General features: G+C 41.1%; 1 protein-coding gene across 1 annotated transcript; it reads left to right on the top strand.

Moving 5' to 3' along the window:
• The first annotated feature begins 372 nt into the window (after positions 1–372).
• LOC139642530 (uro-adherence factor A-like) lies at positions 373–14,250 on the top strand. The gene is made up of 10 exons (XM_071517405.1): positions 373–412; positions 1,173–7,005; positions 7,126–7,228; positions 7,670–7,751; positions 7,848–7,956; positions 8,612–8,743; positions 9,123–9,212; positions 11,688–11,831; positions 11,955–12,139; positions 12,644–14,250. The coding sequence occupies exons 2-10, from the start codon at positions 1,174–1,176 to the stop codon at positions 12,810–12,812; spliced, it is 6,846 nt and encodes a 2,281-aa protein (XP_071373506.1). The 5' UTR covers positions 373–412; position 1,173; the 3' UTR covers positions 12,813–14,250.
• Positions 14,251–17,799: the final 3,549 nt, after the last annotated feature.

Below are 17,799 nucleotides of genomic sequence, written 5' to 3'. Positions count from 1 at the left end.
TTGTAGACTGCATTCCACCATTTTGTTTTGTAATTGATTGTTGATTTGTAATGTTTAGGTAGGTTTGTTCCTCGTAAAGTCCTTTGAGACATGCTTTTGTGATGAAGGGCTAAATAGATTTAACCTGACGACTTATTTGTCCTTGTGAAATTAACTAGCAAAGAAAATTTAATTACATTTGCACTGCTTTTTCTTTCACCCAATCTATAGCGTGTATCTTTCAGTAAAAACACATGACCAACGCATACAACAATCTCAGTAATAAAGTTTATAATGGGCCTAAATAAACTATTTTGGTTTTGACTCGAGCCACAAAATTACGCCACTTCCGCTGTTTCCCTCCGGAAGTACAGTTAATTTTTATTCACAGGAAAGAAAAAAACAGCTGTTGTTGGAAAAAGAAAACATCAAAGTGAGTTTCATTGATGAATGTCGTTGTCTCATTGTTTAACTGATATTATGATCATGACGACTACTCCTCAAACATTTTGCTCTCTGTAGCTGCTCTTTTGACTGACTTGGAGCAGCGAATCTCATTTCGCTCATTTGTTGCGAGTTGGCTAGCGTTAGCTCTCATCACTGTTGACTTCTATGCTAGCATATTAGCCACACTTAGCTAGCTAACTAACCATTTCTGTCTACCTACGTTACACAAGTCCGCCTCATAGCTGTTGCTGACCTAACGTTAGCCAGCGATAACATTCATTTTCTAGAGACTGTTAACTAATCAGTTAGATAATGAATAAAGGAATAAATGAAGATCGCACACTGTGTGAACAGCTAGCCATCCAGTTTGACTGCGATTTATGCCTGTTTACCTCCAATGTTAGCAAACCTTGTTGCTTGCTAGGCAGTATAAGCCAGCCAATGCGATGGGAAAAGGGTCGTAAAAAGACTCAATATAATCCACACTAATATATAAGCCTTGCGTTTACTTAACAGAGATTGCACACAGATTTATCATTTTTGTAAAATCATTTGCAAGCATGTTCTCGATATACAGGAACTTCACATCACACTTCAACACTGCTGGATCTCAGGGCAAAAATACCATAAAGCATAGCCAATGTTATTGCACATTAATTGTAAGATTCAGTTATATATGTACTGCTGACCAGACATTGTCATGCCCAATGTTGTAGTGTGTTTCATTTTGTCAAATATTTTGACAGAATGCCAGCCCCAAAGAGAAGATCAGCTTCTCATGATTCTCAAACCAAGATGAGGAAGCTGGATGAGGATGGAGAGGCTCTACCATCCAAAACTGCACCAGCTACCAAGAATACGTCCCACAAAACAGGAAATTCACAAGAAAGGACAGCAACCCCGCGAACCAAGAAAAAAGGGTCTTCTTCAGTGACAGAGGAAAATAAACCAGCTAAGTCTAGCCACCCTTCATCCAAACAGAGCTCTCCTATAAAAGATTCCAGCAAAACCATGCCTGACCCACCTGTCAAAAAAGCCAAGCTCTTGAAAGCCACAAGTGCCTCCTGTGGAGCAGCTTCCTCGAAGAAAGCTAACTCCAAAGCTTCCCTGAAGAGACCAGCCAGCCTCTCGCGAACAGCCTCCACAGAGTCAGATGACGAGTTAAGTAGTGACAGTAGCAAGATTGACCTCTTTAAAATGAGGGATGATGGAGACAAGGCCCGGTGCATCAGAAAATATTCAAACCGTGTGAGAGCCAAGCGCAAAGCTTCAGAGTCATTGTCTGACCCACAGGAGACTAGCCAAGCATCATCAGCCTCACCGACGGACCCTGTACAGATGGACCACAATTATGGTCGATGGTCAACCTCTCCAGCTGTGGATGAGGCTAATGAAAATGAGAGCAAGGACTCTGTCTGTCATGAGTCTGTCACTGAACAAGAGAGCCAAGAATACGTAGATACTGCAACGCTAGCGTTGTCAAAGGAAACCTTAGACTCTGTAACAGGGAGCGTGAAGGATGGTATAAAATTTCAATGTGAAGCTGAAGAAAGTGAAAGTAAGAAATGTGACAATTTTGAAAGCCAAAAACATATAGATAATGAAACACTAGCATCATCAAAGGAAACAGTCTGTGTCGTTGGGAACGAAAAGCCTGTCATCACATCTGAGGGTGAGGCTGAGGAAAATAAAAGAAGGGATGTTACAGAGTTCATCACTGAGTCTAACAGCCAAAAGCATGTAGATAATGAAACACTAGCATCATCAGTGGAAACATTAGATTCTGTTACGGGGGATGTGAATCCAGACTGTGAAGGTGAAGACCAAGTAGATGAAAAGAAGGGAGTCATAGAATCAGCTTGTAAACCAGAAGGTATTACAGATCTGAACATTGAAACTCAAGCAAAAGAGATCCCAGACACAGGACCTGAAGAGTTGAAGCCAGATATAAAATCTGAAAGTAAGGGAGGAGAGCATGAAAGACAAGGAGTCATTGAGCCAGCCGACGTCTCAGAGGACCGTAGAGATGCAGGTATAGAAGATCAAGCATTGTCAAATGAAACAAGCCCTGTCCCAGAACAGATAATGGTAGTAAGTAGTAATCCAGAGGATCAGAGTGAGGAAAATCGAGTGACAACAGTGTCCGTAGGCAGTCCAGAGAGTCAAAAAGAACTCACTGTCAAAACTCCAGTTGCTTTTGAGGAGGAATCAAAATCTAAACAAATCACACAGGACCAAGTGAACCAGGAGGTGTCCGATACATTTACCAACTCGTGTTATGGAGTGAACACAATAATTAGCAAGTCTGAAGATAAGGAAAGTGAAAGAAAGGAAGTCGAACTAGTGTCCACTGAGTGTGTCGCTGGCCCAGGGTGTTCTGGTGAGGCACAGCAGAGCCAAGGCGCTCAAGAGGTGATAGACAAGACAACTGCCAGCTGTACCTCTGAAGTACTGACACCAGATCGTGAGGCTGATAGTGAGGGAAATCAAAGAAAGGTGATCTCTGAGTGTGTCACTGTCCCAGAGGGTCAACTAGACACGGATATGCCGACTGAAACAACATCAGAAGAGACGTGTGACCCACTACCTAAAGAGGATATACAAAACCAGGAGAACCAGGAAGGTAATGACCACACTACAGACGTATCTATTGAAGTTCAGAACGATCTAATGATTGCAAATTCTGAAAGTAAAGAAAATGAAGACAAGGTGATTGTTGAATGTGCCGCTGTTCCTGAGAATCCAATAGTAATGGATGTGCAGACTACAACAACATTAGAGGAGATTTCTAATCCTGCACCTACAGTGGAATTACAAAGCCAGGAAGTCAGTGAACCAACTACAGACATATCTATTGACGTTCGAAAAGATCTCATGATTGCAAATTCTGAAAGTAAAGAAAACGAAGACAAGGCGATCGTCGAATGTGTCACTGTTCCTGAGAATCAAATAGAAATGGATATGCAGACTACAGCAACATCAGAGGAGATTTCTAATGCAGAATCTACAGTGGAAATACAAAGCCAGGGGAGCCAGGGAGTCAGTGAACCCACTACAGAAATATCTATTGAAGTTCAAAAAGATCTAATGATTGCAAATTCTGAAAGTGCAAAAAATGAAGACAAGGTGATCGCTGAATGTGTAACTGTTCCTGAGGATCAAATAGAAATGGATATGCAGACTACAACAACATCAGAGGAGATTTCTAATCCCACACCTATAGAGGAAATACAAAGCCAAGGGAGCCAGGAAGTCAGTGAACACATATCTAATGAAGATCAGAAACATCTTTTGATAGCTAATGCTGAAATTAAGGAAAATGAAAACTTGGTTGTCACAGAGGCTAACAGTGCCCCGGAGGTCCAAAGGGATATGGATGTAATAACTGGATCAATAGAGGAGAGGGCAAATTCTGTTCCAGAAGAGGAAATGGAGAGGCAAGTGATTGATGAGGTCAAAGAAGAAGACACATTCATCTCTAGTGATAAGGTTAACAAAACAGTCAGTAATATTGAAGGTCAAGGAGAAGCAAATGGAAGAAATGAAGTAATAGTTTTTGTTTGTGGCCAACAAGAAGACTTTGATATTGTAATTCAAGCCTCAGCAGAGCAAATCAAGACAGTTAATCAGTCAGAAGGTGAGCTACATGAAAGCCAGGTAGTGTACGAGGCCATTAGTAGTCCAGAGAGTAATACAGATGTAGAGGTTTGTACAGCATCAGATGAGAAGCCTGATGGTGTTCCTTTACTGGAGATTCAGAGCAAAGAGACACAGGAGATAAAAGAAGATTCACCAACCTTCTCTACTAATGAAGAAAACTTGCTGATTAGTAACCCACAACAGGAGAGTGAGGAAAACAATGGCGAGAAGCTCATTTGTGTCTCAGACTGCCAAGCAGCCATTGAAATGGAAATAGAGACTGTCAGTGTGGCAGAGAGTTCTGCCTCTGCACAGTTGGAGCAGAGTAACGGGACTGTGGATGTGAAACAAGTCGCAGTGATTAGCTCTAGTGATGATATCAGCCTGCCAGATGGCAAGTCAGAAGATGAGGGAGAAAAAAATGAAAGGAATGGATTTCCAGAGTCCATCAGTGCCACAGAGTTTTCTGAACAGGTGCAGGAGGACATGGGACTTCAGGAGGTTGTAGATGTCACAGTGACAACTACAGCCACCACAGAAGTTGAGATACCAGACAGTACATCTGAAGATTTTGTGATCTTGGAACCGATCAGTGCCCCAGAGAGCGAAATTCACATTGATATTGTGACTCAAGCAGCAGCTGAATCAGGACTGTCGACTTCACTCTCAGAACGGATGAATCCAGACAGTACATTGGTAGGTGAGCATGAGGAAAGTAAAAGGATTTTAAACTTAAATGGTTCCCAACAGAGCTTCGCCTCTGAGACAGAAGTGCAGCCATGCCAAAATACTGATGAGGTGAAAGAGGATACAGTGACCAATTCAAGCGAGGAATTAAGTGAAAACTTTGTGACCAAGCCTGGGGCAGAGATTGCATCACCGCCGCCTTCAGAGGAAGATTTTCAAAATTCTGATCATTGCGAGCAACCATCATCTGACATAAAAGACTCTAATATCACTGAGATTGAGATGGCAAACTCTCATGTCCATGAACCTTTTGAAGGCCCGAAGGAAGAATGTGATGTGGTGACGGAGAATGTTGAAGGTAACTTGGACGTACAAGAACTGCAGATTCTTGAGGACATAGAGATTGGCCATGAGATTGTTGTGATGGTGGATGAGAATGAGGCGGAAGATAGTGACATTACGATAATAGAAAACTCCCAGGAAACACCAGAAAAAGTCCCTGTTAAAGAGGCAGGAAAAAAGCGTAATGAAGACAAAAGTAAAGATGAAACTCAGAGGTGTGAGACTGACTCAAAGCAAAACAGCACAGCTAGTGAGAAGACTGAAGATGATAAAAAGGAACAAGAGGCTATAGAAAAACCCAAGAAACAAGAAATGAATACACAGGCCAGAACCAAAGCCCGCCTTGCAGCTCTAGCTGAGCAAAAGGCTGCAGCCTCCAAGAGAACAGCAAACAGACAGCAGCTGAACCTCTTAGCCCTATGTGAGGAAATCGCAGAGGACATTGCCACAGACAGCATGCTGTTGAAGAGAATAGAGGAGGAAAAACAAGCTGCAGCAATTAAGGGTGAAGCCAGTAAGAAAGAAAGCCCACCTGTTAACAAGCAGGATGCAGACACTGTTAATGTTGCGACTCCCGCTGGACCAGAAGGGTGTTCTCCTTCAGTGCCCCCTGCTGATGAGGCCCCTGCAGCCACACCCACGACAGCTGATTCAACTGAAGCCAAGCCTGCTACAGAGTCTGCTACAGAGCCTCCAAAGAGACGCTTCTTCATCACCCAGATTACAGTGCCACTGAAAGCCCATGAGAAAAAGAAACTTACACGATATCAAAGATTAAGGCAGGTTGAACTCCAGAGAGAGAAAATGTCTTGGACACGCGTGAAGAAGCTGAAGTCTGAGCAAGCAAATCAAATGATGTTTTCAGACATAGACTTGAAATCGTCTCTGTCTGTATCATCTCCTTTTTCACCGGCACCTGTGACCACACCTCCTCCACCTGCAGCCAGTCCATCTAAAACAGCTCCACCAAGTCCTGCTTCAGCCAGCAAACCAACACTCAAGGCAGAGCTTCCCAAGGCTGAGGCCCCCAAAGCTGAGGCCCCCAAGGCTGAGGCCCCCAAGGCTCAGCCCATCAAGGATGAACCCCCCAAAACTGAAACGCCCAAGGTTGAAACTCCTAAAGTAACCCCTACTCAGGGGCCCACCCTTAAAGTGACCAGATCAGCAGCCAAGAGGGCCCTCCCAGCTGTACCCCCTCCCATGCCCAACGGACTGACTACTCAGAAGACGACGAAGCCTGTAGTGGAGTATAAGCCATACAGACCCAGACCCAAGTATTCCTTTGATGACTTTGAACTAGATGATGACCCAACACCAGTAGTTCAGACAAAGCCCATGCTTCAGTCAAGGCCCACAGCACAGACAGGACCTAAGCCTCAGTCCAAACCCACAACACAATCTAAACCCACACCTCAGTCAAAACCCACGGTTTCATCACAACTCCCCAACCAGACCAAACCCAAAGCTCAGACAACACCTGCTGGACAAATCTCAGGTCAGTCAAAGCCCACTGTTTCAGCCACAGGTCAGTCAAAGCCTGTTGTTTCCACCGCTCCGCCGTCAAAGCCTGCCATTGCAAAAAAAACCCAGTCAAAGACCACTGCTACTACTGCAGCTCCGTCAAAGCCTGTTGTCTCAGCCAAAGCTCAATTAAAGCCTCCTGTTGTGACCACACCTCAGTCAAAGGCTGCTACTTCAGCTCCAGGTCAGTCAGAGCCCAGCAGTTCTACTACGCCCCAATTAAAGCCTGCTCGTGCAGCTACAGCTCAGCTGAAGCCTTGTACTCCAGCAGCAGCTCAGCCTGCTGTTTCGACCACAGCTGAGACGAAGTCTGCTGTTCCTAAGGCAGATGTACCTTTGATGCCTCTGAAAATCCCAAATCCTCCTCCATGGAAAAACGGGAAATGCGAGGTAACTCTGTCAACCTCTCACTCAAAGATAAATTATGCCATGATATGCGTCTTAAAACAGAATTGAAGAATATCAAACCGTGAATGTGACTATTCATCCCCTCTCTCTTTCTTTACCCAGGACTCCACTGATCCAGTTTCATTGTGTCCCACATCCTCCCTTCCTTCTGAAGAGTGCCTGAAAGTTTCTGATGGCACACAGCAATGTGAAGAAAAGCCTGCAGGTATGTAATTATTTGCAGCTCCCGTGATTTATTACACGTTTCTGTCCTATTCAAGTCACTTCAGGATACTGCATCTGAGTGCGACGGCCAAGAAAAGTAGATTTGATTAAGCACTGTTATAACAAGCATGAGTCCAGAGAAAGAGGGTAAGAAAAAGATACATAAGTAGTTTATATAAAGGTATGATGCATGTAAGTAACAGCCAGACACACAGTAGGCTATTACATGACAGCCTAATTAAAGCTGACAAAGTTTGAGTCAATATTCATGATTGTGCCATGTAGCTGTTATGAAGTTGTTCTGGCAATGGGAATGTGCTATAAACTGTTAAGTTTGAGTTAAGTGATGTCGTGTTTTTTAACAGGTTTGTAACAACTTCTCTGACATACTCTACATTTTTACAAAACCTACTTGTGAATAAAGTCTTTCTTTTTCTTACAGTGACTGATATTAAGCCATCTCCAGAGAATAAGACAGAAACAGTCAAGACAGATGAGAAGACATCAGAAAAGCTTTCTGAAGAGTAAGAAGTTGCTCTTAAGTCGTTTGACATGTTTTCCCTTTTAGAAATGAAAAGCAATTGAAACCTGAGCTAACCTGATCTGTTTTTGTATCGTAGCGGAGCAGTGAAGCCACAAGGTGATGGGAGTCCTCTCTCAGATGCTTGTCTGCAAAAAGAAGTCAAGAAACTAAAGGAGGCTGACAAAGATGGCAGCCAAACTATCATTGTGAGTTATCAAGATCATTCCTCCTGCGATTTGAAATTGAGTAATCCTAGTCATGTCAACCCTGCTCCCACTTCAACTTTATTGTCCCAAGGGAAATCTGGTTTCCAGGCCAGGGTTTAGAATAGTCTTAAGAACACATAAGACAACAAAAAACAATAAACAAATAAAGTAAAAGACATTGAAACCAGCAAATATCTCAGACTTTGATCAATTTTGTGCATCTGTCTCTTACAATATACAGTGAATACTAAGTATGCTTCAATGTATCAGTCGGGGGTCAGCATTCACTTTTGTTGCTTTTGCTGGTCAGAATGATATCAGATGTGGAAATTATGGGGCAAAGTGTTGTGGGCTATACTGTATTTAAGCTTAAGGCTAGGTGCAGTATCATTGTAGTCTAGCTGAGCTTAGTTGATTGTAACTCAGTGCAGATAAAGATGGGACTACAGAATTTACTGTTGAACCCTGTGTAGGTGGTGTTTGTGCACTTGATAACTCCAATAGCATATACTCTCACACCCAAACTAAGCTTTTACACAAGGGCTTAATCCTAGTTTAATAGCACAGGGGATAGTTATATAAAATGCTGTATATTGTTGAATATGTTCCTGCATGTGAGGATTAATCTGCTGTCTGTGTTTCCTTTGTCTTCCAGGACGCAGGACAGAAGCACTTTGGAGCAGTGGCCTGCAGTGTGTGTGGGATGCTCTATTCTGCTGCCAACCCTGAGGATGAATCTCAGCATTTGCTCTTCCACAACCAGTTCATCAGCGCTGTCAAATATGTGGTGAGAGATTCCATAAATTACATGACTGTTAATGTGCCTTGCCTACTGTCGCAATCTGCAATTCTGTCCATTGATTAGGTGAAATGCCTCCTCAATATATGAGCTGCAGAGCACATTTCCCAAGTGTTTTTCTAATTACATGGGAAGACAGGTTACAAAAACTCTGTCCAATAAACAAAACTAGTCGATGCGATAGGGCCATGATTCAGAATTATGGTGATGTTCCTAATGTTTTATTTATTTATTTTGATTTATTTGATTTTTTTTGCACTTTCTCTCTATTTTTCTCTCACTTTTTGTCGTTGCCAATTCCTAATGTCGTTGCCCCCCCACACTCACACATTATGCTAATGAACATTTATTTCTTTGTTTTTTTCAGGGATGGAAAAAGGAGAGGATCCTGGGGGAGTATCCTGATGGCAAGATCATTCTTGTCCTACCAGATGATCCCAAATATGCTCTGAAGAAGGTATGTTTACAGGAACTAGCCTTGGCCTGAATGACGACTATTGGGGATTACAAAAGTCTTGTCAGTATCACCGATAGGGGCGTCCTTGCCAAGGCAATTTAAATGTAATTAGTGTAAAAATCTAATATATGCGGATTATTAGAACTTTTTAAACAAACTACTCGTATCCTAAACATCTTTTAATGCCAGTATTTTAACACAGTTGGCCATTTAATTTATTTTGGTAAGGCTAAATGAGGAAGTGGTCTGTGTCTGATGCAAGTCATGCCAGTGTCTCTAACATGAGCTCAGCCATCCTTTTTCCTCATGTTTTTTTATGCTTGCCAGAAGGACAAGCATCTACATGTGTTGATGTCGCTAAGAGACTGTAGGATTTTCTTGTTGAACTGCGCTTGTCTGAAATGCCTCTGATAGTAAGCTTGTTTTTGTTCCCGTGGCGTTTTAAAGTGAATGAACAGGAAATGAAGGTTCATGTTTACAAGAAAGCCTAACTTGTTTCTGTCGTAATAATATGAATTTCGCCAGTGGTTTGTCTTGTGTTCTGTGGATATCACCCAGAAAAGATGTATACCAGTGCCTGTGAAAGTAATGGGTGCAATGAGAGACTGAGATTGTGTTCATGGAACAGTTGGCAGCTAAGACGGCGTAAGTCCTCAGGAGCCCTGTTAGAAGTCTCTGGTTCTATCATAACATTTCAACTGGCTAAAACATAGCCACTGCTGAGTGTTGTGTTGTGTTAAGTGATCTATCTGGAGTGTTCTCTCTCTCTGTCAGGTGAATTCCTGCTGCTCCTCACTCCTGCACTGTAGTCGTCGCTTTTTTGATTGGTAATGATGTTGTCAAGATAGATAGAAATAGCACACACACCACGGCGTTCTCTCTTGTGGTGCAAGGAATAAAATCCCCTGAAATTGTTAATCATTACTAAAAAAAACAAAAAACAGATTCCTGCACTCATGGATCACCTCTGCATATTTTATTGTTGACGTTTTGGCTTCTTGAGAAGCCAAAACTTGAGGTCGAACAACCGAAACGTCAACAATAAAATATGCAGAGGTGATCTGTGTGTGCGGGAATCTGTTTTTCGATGCCGACCCAGCTACAAAACATTTTTTTGTGTGTGAGTTTACTTAAAAAGGGGTAGTACAGTTGGATAGTACAGCTTTTTGAATCAACTCTGACATTGTGATATGACTTAATTTTTCTCATATTGACTTATTTTTTTCATTGGTTTTCAGACTGAAGATTAGTTTGTCCATATATGATTGAAATATTGGTTTAAAAGCTGAAAATAATATTTTACAAGATACTCTGCACTGCACTTCAACATGAAAATACAGAGAATACAGGCAGCAGTGGATTAATTCCATCATTTATTTTAAATATGCAAAGATCTAATCATTCATAACGTTTGGACTATAAATGATAGAAACATGGGGATTGGATTATGCATTACAAATTAAATCCTCTCTCGTTTAACTATGTTTTATTGACCCTTAAATGAAATAAGGCAGATGTAAGTGGGCAGGACACCCTAGATATTGTTGGACTTCGTCATTGTAAGTGGGCTTCCTTTGTTGATGATGTCATAGAAGGCCTTGCTAAGTCTGTGTTAGCAGTAATGTGCATTGTTAAGTTGCAGTAGTGAGTTGTTATTATTGGTGATTTTTATTTTTCATTATATTTTCATTTCCTAAGAATCACATTTGCTGGCTATTTCTTAAAACTAATCTATAATGATAAATGAATTAATTTTGTATTTATTAGTTGTAAGCTATTCTGATTTAAGCATAAGAAGATTAATTAACCTAAGTGATTCATTCTTGACAGTTGTTGGTGAGTAAGAGGGAGACATCACCCTCCTTCCCTCCTTAAGAGCTTCAGTCTGGCACTGAAATGCTCTCATTAACACATAAAAGAAGTGTTTAATTTCTCTCACAAAACAATTAGCATTGATTGACGGTCCCATTTTGTTCTTTTGACAAGTGGTGCACATTGTATAAGCCTGATAGTGCTGGCTATCTGCCTCAGCTGAACTCGGCTTATTGCACAATCCGCGTTACTTAATGCTCCCCGTTATGTACCTGCTGTACACATTGTACGGCCTAACAGAAGGCAATGTTATTACTATTTTTTGCTGGGACAAATAGGAATGGTCAAACGTATTAAACATAGCAGTATTCCCTGAATTAGTCATGTTATAGGTTATTGTTTTGTATTCTAAATAGGCGATGTAGTAACTGCTTGTGAACCTATGGAGTTATACAACAATCAGGTTGAAGGCGATAATACGATACAGTACATTTAGATAAATTGCTCTACATTACATATACAGGGTGTATAACCTCATAAATAATGGACGGTTTTGATTCATAAACGTAAAATTGTTATGAATTAAATATTAACCAAGCAGCCTCAAGCCACCACCAGCATATAATTCCTCTGCTCACGCTGCAGTAACTGCTTGTTCCTCAGGTGGAGGAGATCAGGGAGATGGTGGACAACGACCTCGGCTTCCAGCAGGTGGAGACCAAGTGTCCCTCTCAGACCAAAACCTTCCTGTTCATCTCCAATGACAAGAAAGTGGCTGGATGCCTTATAGCAGAGCACATTCAAGAGGTGAGAGACTGCCGTTTCATATCAGCCAGGGAATTGTGTGTCCCCACAGGTGTATGTTTATGATGTAAAAACAAAACTTAAATGTAGACCGTCAGTCATCTGTGTATTTGTAAATGCACACAGGGGTACAGGGTGATTGAAGATCCCGTCCCAGAGGGTTCGGAGGGGGAGAAGGTGATGTTCGAGCGGCAGAGAGCTTGGTGCTGCTCCACCACCCCAGAACCTGCCCTCTGTGGCATCAGCCGCATCTGGGTCTTCAGCATGATGAGACGCCAGGGCATCGCCTCACGCATGATCGAGTGCCTCAGGTCAGTCCGTCTTCAAACAGCCGAGACCTGATGAAACAAAAGTCCAAGGTGCTCTTCTTTGAAACACTTTAAAAAGCCTTCATTTTATGGGCTCATCTAGAGACATTTAGAAACATCTAGGGACATTTAGAAACACTTACAACGCTCCAATGTGTTTCGGCATTGGCCTTCGTCAGGGAGCTTCAAACAATTCATGTTCAAAAACACGAATTGAACTTTTTGAACATGAATTGTTTGAAGCTTCCTGGTGAAGGCCAATGCCGAAAAGCGCTGGAGTGTTGGGTTTTTAAAAGTCCCTAAATGAATCATTAAAATAAAGGTTTTTTTTTAAAGTTTTTCAAAGAGGAGTGCCTTGGACTTTAGTTTCATTCAGTTACATACTCCAAACCAAAGAGCACCTAGTTGTTGTTTTTTTGACACTTTGCACCATTTTTCTCAATCCCAAATTACCAAAAAAATCAGTTGAACATAACTAACTCATGCTTCTTTTGTTTTCCCGGACAGGAACAACTTCATATATGGTTCATACCTGAGCAAAGATGAGATCGCTTTCTCCGACCCCACTCCTGATGGGAAGCTCTTTGCCACACATTATTTCGGCACTTCTCAGTTTTTGGTTTATAACTTTGTTAGTGGAACACGCTCATCCCAACCCAAGGCTGAGGCAGTGTGACAGTCTCCAGGAAAGGTAATGATGGATTGGACTCGTGTAGGATTTAACTGAGGCGCTCACTGACCAATGGGACCTGCCCTCACTAATCAGTATCTGAATCTTACCATTGACACAGTGTCTTTAATTGCATAGCTAATCAAAAACGACTGTAAATTACTACACATTGGTTTTTAATCTCAGGATGAAAACAACAAGGTGTTGTTGAAAAAATGTTATGAATTCACCCTTTAATCCCTCCCTGCATAGTATTTTGAAATAAAGAATATTTTCTTTATACATTTTTTAAGTAAACAAACTGCTTTTATTGGAAGTATTAGAGTTTACATGCATGACTTGACAGCAATAGAATACAAAGAGCATTTCACTATTCAGTATGTTTTTTTATATTGAGCCCCCCAGAAGAAAAGTGGTGAATAAGATCAATGGACTGCGTTGAATTAAATGGTTATTTTAGAATTTTGTCATCATTCTGTTGTAATAATGCTTTTCACTCTTACATACTGTAGTATATTATGTGTACATCATGTGTACATTGAGGGTCCTTTCATGTTCATCTCCTTACAGTCAATAGCGATGCTGCCGGAGCCTCGTTGTGTTCAAGCAACACTGATAATGGTTAATGTGTCACAACTGCACAATTTACATTGAGTGGTTAACGATGACATTTTTCCAAATCATACTTTCTCAATTTCGCTGTCATGTTTTGTTGTAACATTTCAAACCAATCATCTAGATCTGATGATTTAATTGGAGGGAGATGTGGGTTGGAACTGTAGCTTGGGCATTAATTGTGTGCTCTAATTTTCTTGGATCACATTGCCTCAAATGTTTAGGTTTTCAAGCTGAGCCATATACTGTACACCATTTGGCAGAACATTGTAGCCTATATACTGTATGATTGACGTCTGTTTTAATTTTAACAAGTCTGTCTATTGCTTTGTTTGTGCCTGAATGAATGATGTGTGGCTTGAGATGTTCATTTTTTTATCATCATTTTTCAGATTGTTTTTTTTTTTTGTCTCAGCCATGTGCTGCTTAGCAGATGATACTTTTTAATGAGTTATTTTTGTTAGTATAGAGTATCATCATCCTATTCCTTAGTAACAATGAATAAAATGTATATCAATTTATCAAGTAGATTTATGCATACTATAACAAATTTTATAATGAAAGAGATGGGCAAGGTCTTAAAGCTCAGGTGTTAAATGGTATTTGAGTGATGGTAAATGACATCCACATGTCAACCTTTGATTGGAAACGGGAATATTCGCTCAGTGATCAACACACGGGGTTGAGATGAACCTCTGTCTGTCTCTCTCACCACACCTATCTACAGTATCATTGTAACTCATCCATTATTGTTTTCTTCTTCCTTCTTGTTAAAGCAGTTGCTTTTAGAAAGATGTGTCATGTGTAAGAAAAAATTTGATTTATACGAAGCTGTTATGTAAATATTTATTTAAATAAACAATTTAAAATACTTTTGCTTGCTCCATTTTCTTCAGCAGTAGATTGTTTTTTACAGAGAATTATAGGTAATTGTTAAATTATGCAAACTCTAAGCTGAAGGAAAGAAAAGAAGAATAAAACCCCACAAAATTCTACTAAAGGCTAAAATATTGACCATACCATTTGTAAAGTGTCATTTACCCTTACTTTGTTGTGTTGATGACCAACGCCACCTAGTGGCCAATGTTAGAGTACAACATCAGGGACTTTTTAGATACTTTGATACCATGCATTATTTTGCTGTGAAATGTTACTTTATCAGAGATAATTATGATCTCAACAAGTTGTTAACTGTTAATGCATATAAACTGCAACAACTGATGCTATATCTTTATAATATGGCATAATGATGTGGGAAATGTGTGGCTGCCTTGTTTTCTCTTTGTAGATGGAGATGTAAACACTCCCCTCTTAGTGCATTCCTCGGCTCTCCTGTCACAACACCGGCCAGCTCGATGGTAACTTCAGAGAAACAAAACAACCTTACAACAACATGGATACTTCCTCAGACAGAGAGTGAGAAAACAGAGCTCCCAGTTCCTCCTCAGAGATCTGATACTGATCAGCAGGAGAAAACAACTGAGCTGGCCTTTCCAAAGGTATCTTAACACCAGGTTCACCTAGGCCCAGTGACTTTCAGTGGCACTAAGATTATCTCTGTCTGATTCCCCCAGTTGTTGAATCTGCCTACAAGGGTAAGTCCAACTAAGAGATCAGAATCCATGGAGATCATTTGGATTGAATTTAGCTGTGGTGCGCACCAACAAACAATTTGTATAAAAAAAAATAAGAGGGAAACAAGATTTGGAAATACATGCTTTTATTGTCAAACAAATAAATGAGACAAAGTTGTCACAGCTGCCGTATTTTAAAACATAAGACTGTTAATTTAAACTTAAACTTTTAAACTTTAAATTTAAACTTAAGCATATATTTAGCTATGGTAATGAGTACAAATCTATAAATATATTATTTACACCTTGTACAACCAATAAACAAAGCAATATTAGATCAGTTGTCAAACGTACTATCTATGCTGACAGTTAATCTGTTTTATTGTCCAACAATCAGTTCAGTTGTAAGTAAAGAAACAGTGTTTCCACCTCGACACCAGGCCAAACCTGAGCTGAGGCCATGCAGTGACCTGTTCACTGAGTGCAGTGGGATTGGCCTTATTGCCTGACATCTGTGGGGATTTGATCTGTTTTAAGAGTTTTAAAACAAGATTACAGTAATGCTCTGGATGCTCATTCTTTGGACAGGCCACCTAAAGGAGATAGAGCTGCTCTGGAGGGTGCATGGCAAACACACAGTTAAGGTGTTACTGTGTATGTACAGTATATGCAGTAACACTTTTTGTATATATGTATATACAAAAATATTTACAAGTTTTACATAGAACAAGGAGCATAAACTGCTAAATTGGTTTGAATATGCATCCTAAAATGTTAAGGTGGAATAAAGGTTAATCCATTGGCTTGAGTATGTGTGTTAAATTATTACAAATTCGGCAGTTAGCTCAAATTAGTTGACATATGATAGCGTATTATGCCAAAGCTATGGCAACATTGAAATGTAGGCACCAAAAACAAGGTAACATTATACTGTAGCCCAGCGATGTACACTTTTTTAGACAAAAAAACCTTAGTCATTGTTCTTTAAATGCATGATTTCTGTTGAAATATTAGCTTCACCCAAAAGAAAGTCATTGCTGAATATAGCTGATCACAGGATGGGACAGTGCTGACCACAAAATGTGTACAAAATATCCAATACATCAGGCTCTGGAAGTCTTCTGTTAACAACACCGTGACTTTTCCCAGGCTGCACCACTACAACCTCAGCAGGCGGACCCTCTATCAGCGGGTGCACTTTGTTATCCGGCATCTTAAAGTCAGCAGTACCGACAGCGGGCAGCGTGCCGTTCCTCTCCGCCCACGTTTTGGTTTCCTCCGAATCTTCTTTCCTTTCTGCAGCGCTGTCACCGTTCGCACTGCTCTTGCTTGCGATGCTCAGGTCATCCTGACACGCGTCTGAGTCACTGGCATGGGGCAGAGAGAAGTAGGTACACTTTGTTGAAACAGACTTCCCTTTGTCTTCCAGATCAGACTTTGTACTGAACAGGGAGTAAGGGGCATTCTCTTTTGTATCCTCACACATTTCCTCATCTTGCGGAGAGTTTTCACAGCTCTTGTTTATTCCAACTGGGTCTGAGGCCGACTTTCTGATCAGTGTGTCCTCTTTGAGGAGCCATCTCCCCTGATCAATCGGGACGCTGTCTCCAGGCCCGACCTGTGCATTAAAAGCAATGCATCGCGTTGCTTCACTCAATGTGTCCAGCGTACTGGTGGAATTGAAGTAAGACAAATCAGACATTACTTTGGACCGAGCTGTGTGGAAGGGAGAGAAAATGCCAGAACCTTCTTTCTTCTCTTTTGGTGCAGATGGGGGCCTTTCACTTGCAGCCTCATCAGCATTAGCATCTTTCTTGCCATAAAGCCTTTCAATTGTTCTCCTCACAAAGCCTTTAGTGATGGATTTCCGGGATGAATCGTCTTCGCCGCTGGACAGCTCAGTTGAAGTCTGAGATTGGTAGCCACCGCTATCTGAAGTCTCTGGCCTGTAATCAGACAACTCTGATGTGTTTGGGCTTTGGAAACTTTTTTGTCCATACTGAATATCTGCAACACTTTTTGCCAGGAACATTTCCTTTATTGACTTGACTCTGTTGCCCTCAGGTTCTTTGGTTATAATGGCACTAGAATCATAGCTAAAAGATAATGACGACTGAGGAGCTGATTTGGTGCACAGACCCGGCTGCGATGTGTGCGATTCAGAGGTCGAATCCTCAACGTCTGACACATCTTTCTTTGAACAATGTTTGATTCTCGAACTCCCGGTCGCGTTTTTGCTCTGGTGTGCATCAGCAACTTGCTTTTCCAAAAGACTTACTCTCTCTGCGACAGACTGCGGTATTATTTCTTCAGATGACTGTTTTTCCACAGCCTTTTCACATTGTGTAACGTCTTCAGGCAGTTTTCCTGTCGCATGCGTTTCCTGATATTCTGCATAGCTCTCCTCTATGTATCTGTCTGTATGTGCATGCTCTCCCTCTGAGCTTGACTCCTTCTCCTCGTAGCTAAACTCATCCTCAGATGAGCTGTTCTGTTCATCTTCGGCCTTGGGTTGTTCCACCTCATCGGCTGGTTCTTCACAGCTTCTGTGGTCATTCCCACTATCTTCATCTACATCAAAACCATAATGCTTCTCTAAATTGTTAGACTGTTTTACCAAACTGCTGCTGTCTTGTATTATATATGAATCCTGATTTTCTATCAAAATACTTCCTCTAACTGTATTCTGACTTTTGTCTGCATGATGTTCCTCATCTTCTAAACTAACCTTTTCCTCCTCGGCTGTATTTTCTCTCTCTTCTCTCCTAGCCTGTAACTCTGTACATATTTTAACTTGTTCCTCA

The sequence above is a fragment of the Centroberyx affinis genome, unplaced genomic scaffold (assembly GCF_046629955.1).
Source record: "Centroberyx affinis isolate AG114_WGS23_722 - 3 ecotype Tasmania unplaced genomic scaffold, CSIRO-AGI_Caff_v1 ptg000045l_1, whole genome shotgun sequence".
Taxonomy (NCBI): Eukaryota; Metazoa; Chordata; class Actinopteri; order Beryciformes; family Berycidae; genus Centroberyx; species Centroberyx affinis.
Note: the sequence above shows the minus strand (reverse complement) of the source record. Positions and strands in the feature narration are given on the sequence as shown.

Bases quoted from the DNA above. Each gene is read 5' to 3' on its own strand.
- LOC139642530 (XM_071517405.1), top strand. From the start codon at position 1,174: ATGCCAGCCCCAAAGAGAAGATCAGCTTCTCATGATTCTCAAACCAAG. The intron at 8,744-9,122 runs GTGAGAGATTCC...TGTTTTTTTCAG, and splicing joins TCAGCGCTGTCAAATATGTG to GGATGGAAAAAGGAGAGGAT. The intron at 9,213-11,687 runs GTATGTTTACAG...CTTGTTCCTCAG, and splicing joins CCAAATATGCTCTGAAGAAG to GTGGAGGAGATCAGGGAGAT.